The following is an 18754-nucleotide window of genomic DNA, read 5'->3' on the forward strand; positions in this document are numbered from 1 at the left end:
CCCCTGGAGGAGAAAATGGCAACCCAGTCCAGTATTCTTGCCTGGGAAATCCCATGGATGGAGGAGCCTGGCAGTGACTTAGCGACTAAACAATATATATATATATATATATATATATATATAATATATATATGTAAAATCTCCACATATAGCCTGAATCCAACCATTTTTGAGCTCCTGTCCATCACTTCTTTCCTGAACAACAAGGTTCTAGCAGGTATCCCTGCTTCCTCTTTGGCCCCCACAGTTCATTCTCTCCCATTACAATGATCTTTCAAAAATGTAAATCAGGGACTTCCCTGCTGGTCCAGTTGTAGAGAGTCCACCCTGCAGCACAGGGAACCCAGGTTCGATTCCTGGTGCGGGAACTAAGATACCACATGCTGCAGGGCAACCAAGCCAGCCGAGCCACAACCAGAGTCCGAGCACCACCACGAAGTTCCCACATGACTCAACGAAGGTGCCTCCTGCCCCAACTAAGACCCTACACATCCAAATAATTTTTTTAAAGTGTGAATCAGATCATGTTGCTCCTCTGCTTAAAAACTGTCTCACAGAACATTTAATCTGTACATATATATATATATATATTCTCCCCATTTCTGTCCTCTATAAAAAAACCTAGAAACAAAGACCAACCCAGTAGCAATGAGCATCCCCAGCACCTAATTAGTAGTGCTGAACTATCATTTCTCACTAAAAGTAACTATGAGTTTTGGAAGCGGCTGATTCCAAGACTGGGGTAAGAAATGTCTGGGGTTGGCAAACTTTTTTCAAAGAGCCAGGCAGTCTTTTAGATTTTGCTGGCCAAGAGGCAAAATCACGGAGATTATGGAGGTCCTTACGTCACCATCTAAAACGTAACCATTTTACGTAACAAACGCGAGCATTCGGACGCCAGGAAAGCTTGGATTCCCGATCCCAGGCGGCTCCGACCCTTCCAGCCCCACCATCAGCGACCCCAGCCCTAGCCAGCTCCCCAGAGCTCTGAGTGGCCGCTGGGATCCGCAGCCTCTGGTCCGCGCCGCCTCCGCGTCTCCTAGCAACAGGCAGACGCAACTTCATCCTCGCTAGGACTCCCGGAGGGGCGGCGGGGAGCGAGCACGTACGCGCACATAGAGAGGCCAGCCTCACACACCCTGCTTTGGAAGAAAGGGGAGATCCCCAGAACGCCCAGTCCCAAGCAAGTCTTTGTCCTCACTATTCCCACAAGTCCTCTACCACGCCCCTGTTACTCGACGTGTGGTCTAGGCGACCATGGGTAGCAATAGCACTACTTAGGAACCTGTCAGAAATACAGAATTTCAACGTCATCCTAGACCTACCGAATCATTATCTACAGGCTGAACAAGATCCCAGGAGATCCCTACGCATATTAACGTTTGAAGTGTTGCTTTCACAATCTAGATAAGGCAAAGCCATAAAAAAAAATACATCAACATAGGAACACCTCTTATAAATTGAATTTTTAACCTAGACACTAAAACACAGCCTTTACGATTTACAAGCGGAAGTTCCCAGAGCCGAGTTCCTTATGTTTAGTAAGGGTGAAAATCCCCTTGTGTCTCCTCTGACCATCGGTCTAGGATGGAATGCATCACTGACCTCAGGTTCCTGCTCTCGAAGTCAATGGGGAAATCGGGAAGGACAATTTCCATTCCCAGAATAAGGGCGTTGCTTTTCATGAATAAGGCGGAAAGAGAAGATTCAAACATAGGCGCCCTTGGCCTTGCCGAGGTCAGTCAGACAGAAACATAAGGGCAATCCCTACCCCAGGGAAGACCATACCCAAACCCAGCTAAATAGCTCCCAGGAAACAGACATCGTTTGTATTCTAAACCTGAAGTGAAATTCCTATGAGTATTAAGGCAGTGGATGAGAACTCCTGAGAGAAGTTCCCGGGTCAGTAACTTCCCTGTCTGGCACATTCTCTCCCGTATTCATCTATCCTGAGAAACTGCAGACCATAAACTTAACTTCCTCATCTGATGAAAGTGGCAAATCAGAAAAAAGCACAGCCCAATCCTACAAGAACCATGCGGCTTAACTGGGAAATATTAAAAAGAGACCGATTTACCAGAGGATACGATATTCAAAAAAAGCATTTTTAATGGCAAGGACAAAACAACAAGATGGGGAGAAAACTGTTTTTCAAACAGAAAACAACCCAAAATAAAATCCATGATACATACTAAAACATGGATAAGCCTTGAAAACATTATGCTAAGTGCAAGCAGTCAGTCACAAAGACCATGTATTTTGTATGATTCAATTTATAGGAAATGTTCAGAATAGGCAAATCGTTAGAGACAGAAAGTAATTAGTGATTGCCTAGGGCTGGGAGGGATAGGGTAATTGGGGGTTAACAGGTAAAAGGTATGGGGTTTCTTTTGGAAGTGATGAAAATGATCTAGATATTCTAAAACATAAACAGCTAACATCTCTGTGAATGTACTAAAAGCCATTTGAATTATACACTTTAAGTAGGTGAATTGTATGCTATGTGAACTATATTTCATTAAAGCTGCTTGGAAAAAAAAATCTGTGGCTCCACTCTAGATCCACAATAGTCTAAAAATAAGGAGTTCCTACTATAACGCAGACCTCCTGGGCAAAATCTGAAGGGAAAAAAAAAAGTTGACGTCAGTCCTGAGGAGAAGCCCTAGCTAGATTTCTCTAGCAAAATACTCCCATTTCAATTTGGGGAAGAATTTCACAGGCTTGTCTCAAGATCATGAATCTCACAGAAATCCCCATCTGGCTTTAGGTTCCTGTTCCAAAAACACTGGAAAAACCAACATAGGCAAAACACACTTTCAAAACAACACCTTTCATCTGCGTGGGCAAGGAAACAGGGGGCTAGGGAAGAAACAGGATAGATGTCTTGGGTTCCATCAGAATACAAAGTTGAGAACTCACTGTCACTATAGAAACTCAAGTCCAAAAAAAGACCACACACTTTCCAAGGCTAACTCTCTTCAAAGTCCCTAAATAACATAACTCACAAAGAATGGAGGCCCAAAGAGCCCACTGGTTAGCTGAAGCCTTGGAGACGATCACATTAACCTCAGTGCTGTTTAGGCTTTAATTGAGGCAAATTCTCTTCTTGACCTGCTTAATTTCCCAAACCAAGAGCAGAGGGTATCGAGAGAAGCCCGGCGAAGACCCTTGCTCCACCTCTGCCTGTGCTGGCCTTGTGGTCGAAGCTGTTACCATGGAGAGAAAGACAGACAGGGAGGTGGAAAAGGCACCTCTCTTACCCTGAAGGAAAAACACACAAAAGCCTAGGGCACTGGGATGCTGAAAGAGAAATCTCAGCAGCTATCAGCCAACAGCTTCATCCTGCCCTGACAACCCGGATTCCCTCTAATCCCCAAGCAAATTAAAAGACCAAATGTTATTAAGCAATTAATAATGGAACAGCTGCTGCTTGGCTTCTGTGCCTCCACTAAATTTCTGCTTCAACCCCTAAGAACAAAATGGCCATTTCCAATGCCAAGGGCAAAGGAAAATGAGAAGTTCGTAGCACAGTGCCTGACACATACTATTTAGGTATCAATAAATATTTGTTAGGGCTTCCCTGGTAGCCCAGATGGTAAAGTGTCTACCTACAATGTGGGAGACCTGGGTTCAATCCCTGGGTCTGGAAGATCCCCTGAAGAAGGAAATGGCAACCCACTCTAGTATTTTTGCCTGGAAAAATCCCATGGACTGAGGAGCCTGGTAGGCTACAGTCCATGGGGTTGCAAAGAGTCGGACATAACTGAGTGGCTTCACTTTCTTTTCTTTTCACTTTCAAGTATCTGTTGAATGACTGTTGAATGAATGTTGATATCACCTCCCTTAGCCATCTCTGCCTTCTTCTCTCAGCCTGGAAATACACACAGGTAGACATCAGGGCTTCCCATGTGGCTCAGTGATAAAGAATCCACTAGCCAATGTAGGAGGCATAGGAGACAGGGGTTGATCCCTGGGTCAGGAAGATCCCCTGGAGGAGGAAATGGCAACCCAGTCCAGTATTCTTGCCTGGAACATTCTATGGACAAAGGAGGGTAGCCAGCTAAACTGCATGAGGTAACAAAGATTTGGACATGATCCAATGACTGAGAACACACATACATACACCACACAGAATCCACACCTGTTCACTGCAATTCCATTTGTAACCTTGCAAAATTAATGAACATAAGAATTACTAGTATAATACAGATTTCTGGAGGGTACGGACTATTTAAATTTTTTTTTCTTGGCTGCGGGGCATGGCAGGTAGGAGTTCAGTTCTCTCACCAGGGATGGAACCCAGGCCCCCAACATTGGAAGCACAAAGTCTTAACCACTGGACCACCAGGAAAGTCCCCAGAGGGCAGGGATTTTTGTCAGTTTCATTACTGATGTACCTTAAGCACCTAAAAAATGCCTGGCACACAACAGGCTCTCAATGAATATTTGTTGAATGCCAGAATTAAGGGCCTACGAGGTCAGTTTTCATTCCAATCCCAAAGAAAGGCAATGCCAAAGAATGCTCAAACTACCACACAATTGCACTCATCTCACACGCTAGTAAAGTAATGCTCAAAATTCTCCAAGCCAGGCTTCAGCAATACGTGAACCGTGAACTTCCAGTTGTTCAAGCTGGTTTTAGAAAAGGCAGAGGAACCAGAGACCAAATTGCCAACATCCGCTGGATCAACAAAAAAGCAAGAGAGTTCCAGAAAAACATCTATTTCTGCTTTATTGACTATGCCAAAGCCTCTGACTGTGTGGATCACAATAAACTGTGGAAAATTCTGAAAAAGATGGGAATACCAGACCACCTGACCTGCCTCTTGAGAAATTTGTATGCAGGTCAGGAAGCAACAGTTAAAACTGGACATGGAACAACAGACTGGTTCCAAATAGGAAAAGGAGTACGTCAAGGCTGTATATTGTCACTCTGCTTATTTAACTTACATGCAGAGTACATCGTGAGAAACGCTGGGCTGGAAGAAGCACAAGCTGGAATCAAGATTGCCGGGAGAAATATCAAGAACCTCAGATATGCAGATGACACTACCCTTATGGCAGAAAGTGAAGAGGAATTAAAAAGCCTTTTGATGAAAGTGAAAGAGGAGAGTGGAACGTTGGCTTAAAGCTCAACATTCAAAAAATGAAGATGATGGCATCTGGTCCCATCACTTCATGGGAAATAGATGGGGAAACAGTGTCAGACTTTCTTTTGGGGGGCTTCAAAATCACTGCAGATGGTGATTGCAGCCATGATTGCTACTCCTTGGAAGGAAAGTTATGACCAACCTATATAGCATGTTAAAAAGCAGAGATATTACTTTGCCAACAAAGGTCCGTCTAGTTAAGGCTATGGTTTTTCCAGTGGTCATGTATGGATGTGAGAGTTGGACTGTGAAGAAGGCTGAGCGCCGAAGAATTGATGCTTGTGAACTGTGGTGTTGGAGAAGACTCTTGAGAGTCCCTTGGACTGCAAGGAGATCCAACCAGTCCATTCTGAAGGAGATCAGCCCTGGGATTTCTTTGGAAGGAATGACGCTAAAGCTGAAACTCCAATACTTTGGCCACCTCATCGAAGAGTAGACTCATTGGAAAAGACTCTGATGCTGGGAGGGATTGCGGGCAGGAGGAGAAGGGGACGACAGGATGAGATGGCTGGATGGCATCATTGACTCGATGGACGTGAGTCTGAGTGAACTCCGGGAGTTGGTGATGGACAGGGAGGCCTGGCGTGCTGCAATTCATGGGGTCGCAAAGAGTCGGACACGACTGAGCAACTGAACTGAACTGAATTGAATGCGCCAGGCCGCTTTTGTTATTAATAGGTGGACTCCTGCGGGCGCCTTCTTGCCAATCACTTCTACCTGGAGCCAGAAGCGGTCTTGAGTCCTCCTGCCGCCAGGGGTCGCTGTAGGAAACGCCGGGCCTCCTCTCGTTACTTCTATCTCTGCGATACCCTTTGACCTCGTGAAGTATTGCCCCCAGTTAAGATGGCGGCGTCGTTTGCAGCCGCAGCTGGGCGACTTCGGCGGGCCATTCGAAGGTCGCCCTCATGGCGGGGCCTTCGGGCGCTCTCATCGGAGGCCCCTCCAACCCAGGCCGCGGCCGTGCGGGACGCCTTCCTGAGCTTCTTTCGGGACCGCCATGGCCACCGCTTGGTGCCCTCCGCTTCCGTGAGGCCCCGCGGCGACCCCAGTTTGCTTTTCGTCAATGCAGGCATGAACCAGGTAGGGGCTGAACCACGCAGGTCTGGGCGGAGTTTGCAGTTTTTTTCCTTAGAGAAACGCGTTGCGGAATTGGGCAAGAGATGCAAAGGGCGGAGCTCCTACCTTTCGGGGAAAGAGAGCTTGTGCGTGATTGGGCAGAGTTTGGGGTGCAAATTAGGGCTTGGGGAGAACGCGATCGGAAATTTCTGAGTTAAGATTGAGTTTTAGTTCCAGGAATGGCGGGTGAAGGTTGACTTTTATTTCCAGGAATGGCGAGTGTGGAGTCTCATGGGGGCAGACTGGTGGGGGAAGTCTGGGTTCATTTATTAGTTTTCTTAAAATAAAGATATCATTCATTAAAATAAATGTTTGTTGAGTACATGCTACTGTGCTAGCCTGTGTGCTCTAAGCTTTCGACTTTGAGCACCACTTACCCTCTGTAGACTTGCCCTGTTTCTAGCCATCAACACATTCGTTCTCATTTTACTAGCAGAGTCTTTCATGATTTATTTGTCTGCTCAGACACCACCAGAGATGGGTGCTCCCAAGTTGCCCCCCTGGCCAAGACTTCACTGTACTCTCAGGGGGCACGGACAGCCCTCAATCCGAATCACCATCTCTATGCCCACTCCCTGTGTTTCCCTTCTATTAGGATATCTCTCTCCCCCTTCCTGTGTTTCCAGTTCAAGCCAATCTTCCTGGGCACTGTGGATCCACGAAGTGAGATGGCAGGCTTCCGGCGGGTAGCCAACAGCCAGAAATGTGTGAGGGCTGGAGGACGCCACAGCGACCTGGAAGATGTGGGCCGAGACCTTTCCCATCATACCTTCTTTGAGATGCTGGGCAATTGGGCCTTTGGGGGTGAATATTTTAAGGTGAGTCCCCAGGAAGCCCTGGAGCTAGGAAAGGGTCAGTGGTCAGCCAAGAAAGGAGTCAAGGTTAATCCTGTCTCTACTGTTAGAGTCAGCTTAAGCAGGGCCTCATACCAGACACAGAGGCAAAGTGCTCAATGGACACATATAATAGAAATGTGTCTCGCTTTCCTGGTTCGGCTGTAAACTCCTTGAGGACCAGGACTATGCCTCCTGCCTAATGGCTGATCAATAATTATTGTAAAGAAATGGTCCAAATGCAGGAGTTAAAAGTCCTCTCAGGCTGAGGTGGGTAGGGGATTTCATGGAGAAGGTGGTGCCTGAAAGAAAATGGGATTTAGAAGCAAGGACACTTTCTATGCAGGAAAATCTCAGAAGCAGAAAGAGTCATGGCTTGTTCTGAAAACCAGGTGGGCAGTGGAAATGGGCTTGTCTTAAGCTGAGGGTGGAGCTCTTGTGGCTTGATGGGCACTTCAGTGGGGCCTTCTCACCCGTCTTCCTCTTCCCACTGGTTTCCACTACAGGAGGAGGCTTGCAGCATGGCCTGGGAGCTGCTGACTCAGGTCTATGGAATCCCTGAGGACAGGCTCTGGGTCTCCTACTTTGGTGGGGACCCCAAGGCTGGGCTGGGCCCAGACTTGGAGAGCAGGGACATCTGGCTCAGCTTAGGGTGAGTCCACTCCCACTAATGTCCCACTCCTGGAGCACAAGAAAATGGGAAAATAACCAACACCTGAGTTATTAAACGCTCAGAGTCTCAGTGTATCCTGTGATGCTGTAGGGTCAGCCTTGTTCCTCCTCCTGCTGAGCTTAATGGAAGGGCTCTCCTGGCAGATAGTGGGGGTGGGGTGGGGGAGTCCCCGGCCTCTGTCTTTGTCTCCCACCACTCGTCTGGCTTTCTTCTCAGGGTGCCTGCCAGCCGCGTGCTCTCCTTTGGGCCCGAGGAGAACTTCTGGGAGATGGGGGATACTGGGCCTTGTGGGCCCTGCACTGAGATACACTATGACCTGGCCGGTGGGGCAGGGGCCCCCCAGCTGGTGGAGCTTTGGAATCTGGTCTTCATGCAACACAACAGGTAAGGGGTTGCTAGAGGAGGAGGGAAATCCCTGACTGAAAGTGAAGAAGTTGGCAGTCAGGAGACTTTGGTCCATTTGTTATGAGAACAAATACTTAAACAGCATTTGCAATGTGGCAGGCATATTTCTGGGGGCTTTCCTGGTGGCTCAGATTGTAAAGAATCTGCCTATAATGCAGGAGACTTGGGTTCATTCCCTGGGTCAGGAAGATCCCCTGGAGAAGGGAATGGCTACCCACTCCAGTATTCTTGCCTGAAGAATTCCATGGACAGAGGAGCCTGGCGGGCTACAAAGAGTCAGACATGACTGAGCAGCTAACACTTTCACTTTCAGGCATATTTCTAAACACTTTTCAGATAGTAACCAATTTAGTCCTCTTCCTTGCCCGTGACATTGCAACTAGACACTGTGGGTCTTTGGACTCTGCTCTCTTATCACAAGATGGAGTTGAATTTGATAATCTCTTAAGGTTTTCTACCAGCCTTGACGTGCCTCTTTATAAAGCAAAGAACTATGTCCCAGAAAGTGGAGGTCTGGGTCCAGGTGAGGGCCCAATCACCCTTTATGAGAAAGGAGAGGACCCAAGGCTATCATCATCCGCTTTGGGGGATGAGGGGGGCGAGATGATACTGCCCGCTGGTTCCTCTCACTGTTGGCCCCCCGAATCCCCTCCTCATCCCTTTATGCCACTTGAGCATCATACCTGCAATCCTGTGGGGGGCCTCACCTGGCACCCCTTTCCCGTACACCTGGCCAGAGAGGCAGACGGAAGCCTGCAGCCCCTGCCCCAGCGGCACGTGGACACGGGAATGGGCCTGGAAAGGCTGGTGGCCGTGCTGCAAGGCAGGCTCTCCACCTACGACACCGACCTGTTTTCCCCGCTGCTCGACGCCATACACCAGGTAAGCCCGCCTCTTCCCTTCCAGAAGCCACTCTGACCTGCGGTCCTCAGGGCTCACCACCACTGCTTTCTCCCTTTGTTGAGAACTCAAGAGTATTCCCGCCTGCGGGGACAGTGAGCAGCCGAGAATGCGAGGGTGTCACACGTGAGGCTCCAGTTCACGTTTACAGCCTGATTCTGCTCCTCACTCTTTGCTCAGGAGTTGCGGTGCACGGACTTAGCTGTGGCGTGTGGGGTCTTAGTTCCCCAACCAGGGATCGAACCCAGGCCCCTGTATTGACCAGGGAAGTCCCTGATCGCCACTTTTAAAAGACATTCCTGTTGCTGTGCGGAGGATGCGCTGGAGGGCAACTGGAGTAGAAGCTGAGAAATTGGGAGGCTGTTTCATAGTTCAGATAAGACAAGGTGTGGCTTAGGCTGGTAGCAGAGGAAGTGGAGAAAAGTAGATGGATTTGAAAGATCTCTGGAAGTAGATGCAAAAGCCCCTACTGATGGATTAGATGCAGAGAGCAGAGCCAAGTCAAGGCTGGCCCCCAGGTTCTTGACTAATGTGAATGGCAGGGCCAGCAGCCGTGTCTCATCTCCTGCTTCCAGGGTTGCGGGGCACCCCCTTACTCGGGCCGCGTTGGGGCAGCAGATGAGGGGCGCACAGACACAGCATACCGCGTGGTGGCTGATCACATCCGCACACTCAGTGTCTGCATCGCCGACGGCGTCTCCCCTGGGATGTCAGGCGCCCCGTGAGTCTGGAAGGGCTACAGTGAAGGGCAGGGGTTGCTGCAGGCTGCAGGGGAGAGGAGGGAGGGGATGGAGAGGCGAGTGGGGTTGAGATGGCAGGCGGAGGAGGAAGGGAGCATACACTCTGCGTTTTGCCCTCCCTTCTCCCCTCCCTGCTGACCCAGGGCTGCTGGGGGCTCGTGTCTGGGCTCTGACCCCCTCTAGGCTGGTACTTCGTCGGATCCTCCGTCGAGCTGTGCGGTTCTCTACTGAGGTGTTGCGGGCACCACCTGGCTTCCTGGGCAGCCTGGTGCCTGTGGTGGTGGAGACGCTGGTAAGGGCAGAATTTCATCGCCTCCTTGGGCCTCCCAGGGGACTCGGAGAGCCTGTCACTGAACCCAAACAGTGGCCCTGCCTCAGTTCCCCACCCTAAGTGTCTAACCCAGAGTCTTCTCAGCGGGCTTCCAGAAAGCAGGGAGCCTCCTTGCCCAGGCTTCTGAGCCTTTGACTTCGGGACCCCCTTCTGCCTGTATCATGCCCGCCCCTCCCTAAAGAAGCTGATTCCCCATTTGGACCCTCTGCCATCCATCTGCCTCTCTGAGCCCCCAAGGCAGGCATCCCCAGGGAGGGACAGGGTGGAGGTGCAGAGTGTGCTCTGTTGCCTCTGACACTGCCTCGGGCCTCTGCGCTGTCCCCAGGGAGATGCTTACCCAGAATTGCGGAGGAGCTCAGCCCAGGTACTGGACTCGAGTGGGCGAGGGAGGGGCTGACGAGAGTGGTGGGGAGACGCTCTCCCTCTCAGGAGGCCCGGCTCCAGCCCTGCCCTGCCCCTGTTTAGATAGCCAGCCTGGTGTCGGAGGATGAGGCAGCCTTCCTGGCCTCCCTGCAGCGCGGTCGGCGGGTCATCGAGCGGACCCTGAAGCGCCTGGGGCCTTCTGATGTGTTCCCAGGTGAGCAGGACGCCTGGCCATGGTGTGAGGGCCCCACTTAAGTGAGCCAAGCCCAGGCCTCACATCCCCGGCCCGACGTCTCTCTCCCCTGCTCTCTCCACCACACCCTGCTTCTCCTCACTTCTCTACTGCCCAAGCTGGCCCCGCCTCTGGTCTCTACTTTCCAAGGCTGGCTGCAGGCTGAGAATGAACTGCCCTCCTCTGAAATGACATTTGCCAAGGGAGGACCCTGGGCTACCCCCAGCTCTTGCTTTGGAGCCTGAAGGTGACCCTTTTCTGGGGCCTGCCCAGCGCAGGGAGAGGGCCCGTGTGCTTGGCATCCGGTGGCTTCTGTGGTCAGAAAAGCCCTGGCCCATACTTCTCCCCACTCCCTCCCTCAATAGCCCTGACGCCCATCGTCTTCCTTCCTCAAAGCCGAAGTGGCCTGGTCCTTGTCACTGTCTGGGAACCTGGGGCTCCCCCTGGACCTGGTGGAGCTGATGCTGGAGGAGAAGGGGGTGCCGCTGGACACTGCTGGACTGGAGCGGCTGGCCCAGGAGGAGGCCCAGGTACTGGCTGGGCAGCCCCACCAGTTCTGTTGGGTCACAGCCCCTCCCTCAGTCCTGGGATCTTGTGGGAAGAGGGAAACAGGAGGCTGAGGTAGGGTCTGTCCCCTTGCTCAGCCCCCACCCGCAGCCCACAGAGAGGAAGGCCAGTGCAGTGGGCCACACAGAGGAGCAGAAGGGGAGAGGCCAACACGAGTCCTCAGAGGGGCCATCGGGGGCCGCAGTGGGTCCTGGTCCTGAGACCCCTGCATGAGGGAAGGTTCACCAGCCAGCCCAGGGCCTCCAGCAGCCAGCCCAGCCTGAGGGCTTATTCCAGAGGGGATGCGGGATGCACAAGCTGTGTGGTGGAGGCAGGTCTCCACACAACCCCTCCTGCACATATGCCTGTCCCACAGCACCGGGCACTGCAGGCCGAGCCGGTTCAGGAGCAGGGACTGCGACTCAACGTCCATGCCCTGGGGGAGCTGCAGCGCCGAGGGGTGCCCCCAACCGATGATAGCCCCAAGTACAGCTACTCCCTGCAACCAGGTGGTGGTTATGGTGAGAGCCTGGGCTGAGGCGGGTGGCCACGGGCTTGCCTGACCGCCACTGGGAGGACAGACCAGCCACCAGGCCTGTGCCTTCCCCGGGGGAGCCGCCAGGGGTCGCTGTGGGTCCCGGCTGGAAGTGCCCCCCTACCCCTGCCGATTGGCTTCCAGGGAGGCACAGGCCCAAGCCCCTGCCTGGCATTGATAAGCAGTCTCGGCCCTGGCAGAGTTTGGCACCTGTGAGGCCCAGGTGCTCCAGCTGTATACAGAAGATGGGACAGCTGTGGCCTCCGTAGGGGATGGCCAGCGCTGTGGCCTCCTCTTGGACAAAACCAACTTCTACGCTGAACAGGGAGGCCAGGCTTCCGACCGAGGCTACCTGGTGCTGGTGGGCCAGCAGGTGAGCCCCAACGCCCGCCACACAGACACAGACACACACACACACAGACACACACACACAGACACACACACACACACACACGTTCCCCAGTTCTCCTGAGCCAGAAGGAGCCAAGGGGAGGGAGAGGCGGCAGGCACTCAGTGCCTCGGCCCTGCCCTTCCCCAGGACGTGCTCTTCCCAGTGGCCCGGGCCCAGGTCTGCGGAGGCTTCATCCTGCATGAGGTGGCGGCCCTGGAGTGCCTCAGGGTGGGGGACCAGGTGCAGTTGCACCTGGATGAGGTGAGGACCCCACCCCTGCTGTTTGTCCTCCGTGTCCTGCAGCCCCTCCTCTCTCCCCACCCCACCCGCGCCCGGGGCCCTGGGTGACAGAAGTGTTTCAGGCCTGGCGTCTGAGCTGCATGGAGAAGCACACGGCCATCCACCTGCTCAACTGGGCGCTGCGGCAGGCCCTGGGCCCCAGCACAGAGCAGCGAGGCTCCCATCTCAATCCCGAGCGGCTGCGCTTCGACGTGGCCACGCAGGTGAGCTGGGCACGGAGAGGCAGCCTTCACACGAGGCGATGGGCTTAGAGTCTGGTGGTGTGGGAGTTTGACCAGTAAGAGGGCTGGACTCCCCTCGCTCAGTCACTGGGGGAACCTTGAGTGGGGGGGCTTCGCATCAGGCCGCTCCTGCGCCAGTGAGGGTCAGGCGAGCCAGTGTCCAGAGTCCTCTCTTGGCCTCCAGCCGCCCGGCTTCCTTGTCCTTGCTGTCACCCAGGCCACTCTTGCTCAAGCCGAGCTGCCCTCTTCCTTATCTGTCATCCTGTCTCCGTGTCCATCTGGCTCAAATCCTGCAGGAAGTGCTCATTGAATCCCATTCCGCCTGATGATTCCCTCCTTACTCCTGCGTCTCCCCTGTCCTGTATTTCTCTTCCCCTCTCTTGTAAGCTCCTGAAGTACAGAGCCTCTGTCTTCTGTTTTTTTATCAACTTTCAGTGTCTAGCGAAAGGCCTGCTGCTTCCAATAGGCCCAGTTCCCGGGTAGCTTTCTAAGGGAAAGGACTGTCTGCTCCACAAACGTATTGAGTACGTGTTATGTGCTAGGCACAGTTCACTGTTGTGCACTAGCTTGGGGCTGGTTCAGTGAACACTGACTGCTTCTTCACGCATCACTCCCAGGCACGGGGCTGACTGCCTGTCGGTCTATTTCCCCTACAACCCCCCAGGCCCCATTGACCCCAGAGCAGCTCCGGGCCGTGGAGGTCACTGTGCAGAAGGCCGTGGGGCAGGATGAGGCCGTGTACATGGAGGAGGTGGCCCTGGCACGCACTGCCCACGTCCCCGGCCTGCGCTCCCTGGATGAGGTGAGTTGGGGGGGCCCCGTTGGTAGAGATCGTGTGAGTGACCGCTCCCCCCCCCAGCCACAGGCCTGTTAACAGACCTGTGCCTCTCACCGCCAGGTATACCCAGACCCTGTGCGGGTGGTATCAGTGGGGGTGCCCGTAGCCCATGCGCTGGACCCAGCCTCCCAGGCCGCACTGCACACCTCTGTGGAGCTATGCTGCGGGACGTGAGTCACTCCTCTCTGCCCACTCTGGCCTGGGGCCCTGGACCTCCTCCCTTCCCTCGTCCCTGGAGCCACCAGCCCCTGGTTTGGAGCTCCAGCTGCTCTTCTCTCTCGCATCATCACCCAGACCTCCTGCTCCCTCCCTCTGCCCACAGGCACCTGCATCGCACAGGGGCTATAGGAGACCTGGTCATCATCGGAGAGCGCCAGCTCGTCAAGGGCATCACCCGCCTGCTGGCCGTCACTGGGGAGCAGGCCCAGCAGGTCAGCATACCAGTGGGGCCTGGGAGGCTTCTCTGGGTGTGGATGGGTCAGGGAGCATGCAGCTGATGCTCTCGGGCCAGGGAATGCCCAGCAGCAGAACCGGGATTCATACCTGTGCACTAAGCCATACCAGCTGCTGCCAGCTGGCATCTGTTGTCATCATTTGATACCTTGATGAGTCTTGATTGTTAAATGTTTCTAACTTGTCCCTGCCCAGCAATAGGTCAAGAACCCCTGTCTTGGGGAGAGCAGGTATGCCACACTCCCCTGAACATCCTGTGCCCTCTCTACAGGCCCGGGAGGTGGGCCAGAGGCTGGCCCAGGAGGTGGAAGCAGCCGCAGCTCGGCTGAGTCAGGGCAGCCGGCATGTGGCGGAGGCGCATCGGCTGTCCAAGGACATGGGGCGACTTACCGACGTGAGGGCTCCCCCACCGTGGAGCTGCCCCCTCCGCCTGGCCCTGTTCCCCTCCCCAACCCTGCCTGTCTCCCCCCAGCATCCCCAGCCCAGATATTTGTTGTTTGTCTGCAGGGGGGCATGTAGGGGGTGTGACCTCTTCCCTGGCCCCGCTGGTCCCTGCCTCAGGGACCATGACTCAGTGGGGCCAGGGAGTGATATGCTGCTTCTGACCACAGGCCGTGGACACCGCCACGATGCCCCAGTGGCAGCGGCGGGAGCTTCAGGCCACACTGAAGGCGCTGCAGCGGCGTGCCAACACTGCCGTCCGGAAACTGGAAATGGGGCAGGTGAGAGGGGGTGCGGTGCACCCCATGGGGCAGATAGCAGGCACACCTGGCGAGCATCAGAGATGTCTAGCACGCACGCTGAGACACCCCCAGGCCTGGCGGGGAGTGGGGGTGGGTGGCAGTTGCTGCCTCTCCTGCCACCTGGGTGCCACCATCAGGTCATTCCCACACTTCTCTCTGCCAAACTGGGTCTCTCCCCCAACTCCCAAGCCTTTCTCAGACTCTCCCTCCAGGAAGCTGACTTGATTACGCTATTCAGCCCTAATTGCTCCCTGACTGTGGCTCCTCCTCCCTCCGCCCACCTCGCCCATCTGTGCTGCAGCCGCAGTCCCTTCACCTTCAGCGGCCCAGGTGTAGGGGCCTGGAGCTATAACGAAAGGGAGGAGGGAGGGAGGAGAGGAAGGACGCAGAGGGGACCCAAAACAAGGCGGCCATTCTCGGCAGAACCCCTGGCACCTTTGCTGGGGGACGGAGGGCGTGGGAGGGGATTTCTGGGTTGGGGCTCAGTTCAGAAGTGAGGGCTGATTGCTTCCCAGCCCGACCCCTGCGCTGTTCTTCCTGCCTCCTAGGCTGCACAGAAGACCCAGGAGCTGCTCCAGCGGCACACGGAGGGGCCCCTGATTGTGGACACGGTTTCCACGGAGTCCCTCTCTGTAAGCGTTGGGCGTGGGGTGGGCCTAGGGTGTGGGGAGGGGAAAGTCCCGGCGGGGAGGAAGCTGGGAGTTGCGAGGTAGCCATCTGCCCTCCCCCACGCAGATGCTGGTGAAGGTGGTCCGGCAGCTGTGCAAGCAGGCGCCCAGCACATCCGTGCTGCTCCTCAGCCCCCAGCCTCTGGGGCAGGTGCTGTGTGCCTGTCAGGTGGCCCAGGTGAGGGGGGAGGGCAGCCCCCACCCTACTCATCTCCTAGTCCAGCTTGCTGATCCCTTGTCTTTTATTCCTCCCACATAAGAGCCACAGCTGGGTAGAGGTGATCTCTGAGGATACCCCAGGATGGGGACAGGGCCACCTCCTTGTCCCTAACCCACGCCCTCCCACCCCACCCTCAAAGGATTCCCTCAGTTCCTACCACCCCACCCTCCAGGCTGCATATTTCTTACAAATAGGTAGCAGCCATTCATCAACCTCTATACATGCATTCCCGGCCCATCCGTCTCCTGTCTCCTCACCCACTTACCCACCCCCACCATGTGCCCGGCTTGCAAGAGGGCTCTACTCGCTGTGACTCCACTCTCCAGGGTACACTGAGCGGGAGGGGCACAGAGGGCTGCTCTGCATCACTGCCCTTTCTGTTTCTGTCCCCAGAGTGCCACACCGGCCTTCACAGCAGAGGCCTGGGCGCTGGCTGTGTGTAGCCACATGGGGGGCAAAGCCTGGGGCTCTCGAGTGGTGGCCCAGGGCACTGGAAGCACTGCTGACCTGGAAGCTGCCCTCAGCGCAGCACGAGCCTATGCCCTCAACCAGCTCTGAGCAGGCTCATGCAGGGGCTCACACACACTGAAGAGACTGCGGCCAGGGCAGTGCCTGGAGCCCTGAAGGAGCTAGCAGAACCTCCCCGGAGGCGCAGTGGAGGAGTCAAGTCTGGAGGCCAAGCAGCTGAGCCAAGAGGGTGCCCTGGGCTGGGACCTGCACAGACACAAGAAGGTGGGGGCTGGGGAAGGCAGAAGTGAGCCTGATCATAGACCCGGCAAGGTGAAGGTGAAGACATACATGGCTGTTCTGGCTGCAATTGTTCATTAAAAAGTATTTTTCACAGGATAGGAAGCTCCAGAGGGCTTCCCAGGTAGCGCTAATGGTAAAGAACTCACCTGCCAATGCAGAAGACGTAAGAGACCGAGGTTTGATCCCTGGGTCGGGAAGATCCTCTAGAGAAGGGAATGGCTACCCACTCCAGTATTCTTGCCTGGAGAATCACATGGACAGAGGAGCCTGGCGGGCTCTGGTCCATAGGGTTGCAAAGAGCCAGACACGACTGAAGCGACCTGGCACACACACACAGGAAGCTCCAGGACATTCTTTCACCTAAAAAAAGCAGCCTTTCCCGTCTCAGCAACCTGACGTGGGTGCCCCATCCCCAATTTGGCCCTTCACACTGGACCAGAAGGCCACCTGGCATCCAGATCTGAACTCCCCTCGTCACTACCACAAGCACTTGGCCAAGCCCGCTGTGCCAGCCTGTTCCGAGCACCCACAAAGGCCTCCCTAGCCAAGACGGAAAGCTCATGTGAAAGTCATGAGAGCTGGGCAGATCCTCTCTGGTGTCACTTATTTCATTAACAACTTCTCATTTTAATGCAGGCTCTGATGATTTGTTGATAAAATGAGCCAACAGGGACTTCCCTGATGGGGCTGAGACTCCAAGCTCCCAATGCAAAGGGCTTGGGTTTGATCCCTGATCGGGGAACCACGATCCCACATGCCACACTATAAACTGAAGAACCTGCATGCTGCAACTAAGACCCAGCAGAGCCAAACAAATAACCCAGCAGGTACTGATCAGTTGCTGAGACTATGGCAAGAAACGAACAGAACTTCCTGCCCTTGTGGTGCTTTCTTCCTGTGGGAAACAGCAATGAAGAGAAAGAAGAAGGCATCAGATGGGGATGAGGTCTATGGAGAGAGCAGGCGGGTTGGGAGGGTGTGAGCCCCATGGACATCTGAGGGCAGAGTCAGTGCAGAGGCCTGAGGGACAGGTACAGGCCTTGGGGTCAGAAGGGAGCAGAGCCAAAGCAAGCCTACTCTTTTTTTAAACATTTAAAAAAATTTTTATTTGTTGTTGGTTGTGCTGGGTCGTCATTGCTGCCTGCAGGCTTTCTAGTTGGGGCGAGTAGGGGCTACTGTTTGTTGCAGTGGCTTCTCTTGTGGACCACGGGCTCTGGGGCACAAGGGCTTCAGTGTTGCAGCACGTGGGCCCACTCGTGGCGCACGGGCTTCGTTGTTCTGTGACGTGTAGAATCTTCCTGGACCAGGGATTCAACCCACGCATTGGCAGGAGGATTCTCACCCACTGTACCACCAGAGCAGTCCCGAGCCTTCTCTTTTAAAACAACTTGCAAAGCACCTGCCCCAAACCTGAGCTGAAGCTGAAATTGGCAGCTCAGAGCAGGAGGAAGGTGTGGAATGGAGGGCAGTTGTCCTTCCCTCCCAAAGTGAATCCACCCAGGACCAAGCCAGACACCTGAGCTCCACCTGTGTTCGAAGATCTCTGTTGCTGGATGAAGGAAGGAGAACTCGGGGGACCCATCCCCAAGTCAGAGCCTCCCTGGCTGCAAAGTTCTGGGGCCATTTAGTCAAAATTTTAGCGCAGAGCAGGCCTTCCCGACAGCATTTCTTGCGTGATTGCTCATTCTAATTGAGGCAGTGGTGATTAGTTGGTAAATCACTGATGAGGGCTTGAAAGGGGCCTGGAGCCGCTGGCCTCTGGCTGCTTGCAGTCCTGAGAGGTTGCAACTGTGGATCTTAGCAACTGTAGCAGGGGCCACTGTTCAGTACACTGACTGAAAGCCTGGATCTTAACACATAGTCACCACAGTGAGGATACTGGGGGGGGGGGGGGGGGGCGGGGGGGATTGATGAGCTAACTGAGCTTCTAAGGTGGCAATTTATCCAGGATAACCCAGCTAGTAATCATCAGAACTGAAATTTAAGTTCTGCCTCCAGTGAAACTTCCAGCCACCCTTGGTTGCTCTTCCCCTCTTGAAGGATGATTTCCTTTTCTGTGAAAGCTGGTCATTTCACAGAAGCTGGTCATTCCTGGTGTCGGGCTTAGGGCTGTGGAGGGAGCGCTGTGGAGGCCTAGGGTCTTCCTGCCCGGTGCCACTCAGCCTTGCTGACAGCCTGGAGAAAGGACGAGGGTAGCTCCAAAGGGATGCTGCAGCCAGTGGTCAGCCGAAGGCCTCAGGGGAGTTCCAAGAACTGCACGTGCCTTTCCATCGTCCTCTTCCGGAAGGGAATGGCTACTGGCGCTTTTCCTGGACCGTCTTCCCACTCGTCATCCCCACCTCCATT

General features: G+C 54.2%; 1 protein-coding gene across 3 annotated transcripts; it reads left to right on the forward strand.

Annotated features, from left to right (window-relative positions):
- The first annotated feature begins 5827 nt into the window (after positions 1 to 5827).
- AARS2 (alanyl-tRNA synthetase 2, mitochondrial) lies at positions 5828 to 16504 on the forward strand. Of its 3 annotated transcripts, none has more exons than XM_025269077.3 (22): positions 5828 to 6230; positions 6893 to 7084; positions 7606 to 7751; positions 7989 to 8156; positions 8915 to 9059; positions 9653 to 9798; positions 10001 to 10109; positions 10474 to 10512; positions 10614 to 10725; positions 11140 to 11273; positions 11666 to 11810; positions 12010 to 12197; positions 12363 to 12476; positions 12578 to 12718; positions 13401 to 13538; positions 13635 to 13744; positions 13897 to 14005; positions 14299 to 14421; positions 14639 to 14749; positions 15319 to 15402; positions 15506 to 15616; positions 16052 to 16504. In XM_025269077.3, exons 1-22 carry the CDS (start codon positions 5994 to 5996, stop codon positions 16214 to 16216), a joined length of 2967 nt encoding a protein of 988 aa, XP_025124862.2. In that variant the 5' UTR covers positions 5828 to 5993; the 3' UTR covers positions 16217 to 16504. The 3 variants fall into 3 exon arrangements, with proteins under 3 accessions (XP_025124862.2, XP_006069371.2, XP_044785374.2); XM_006069309.4 differs by having other exon boundaries at positions 5832 to 6230; positions 12025 to 12197; XM_044929439.2 differs by lacking the exon at positions 7606 to 7751 and having other exon boundaries at positions 6091 to 6230.
- The last annotated feature ends 2250 nt before the right edge of the window (positions 16505 to 18754 follow it).

This window comes from Bubalus bubalis, chromosome 2 (genome assembly GCF_019923935.1).
Source record: "Bubalus bubalis isolate 160015118507 breed Murrah chromosome 2, NDDB_SH_1, whole genome shotgun sequence".
Lineage (NCBI taxonomy): Eukaryota > Metazoa > Chordata > Mammalia > Artiodactyla > Bovidae > Bubalus > Bubalus bubalis.

What these genes read in the sequence shown, in the direction of transcription:
- AARS2 (XM_025269077.3), top strand. Translation starts at nt 5,994, where the DNA reads ATGGCGGCGTCGTTTGCAGCCGCAGCTGGGCGACTTCGGCGGGCCATT. An exon ending in ACATGGGGCGACTTACCGAC is followed by an intron (nt 14,422 to 14,638) that starts GTGAGGGCTCCC and finishes TTCTGACCACAG; the next exon opens with GCCGTGGACACCGCCACGAT. An exon ending in GTGCCTGTCAGGTGGCCCAG is followed by an intron (nt 15,617 to 16,051) that starts GTGAGGGGGGAG and finishes TTCTGTCCCCAG; the next exon opens with AGTGCCACACCGGCCTTCAC.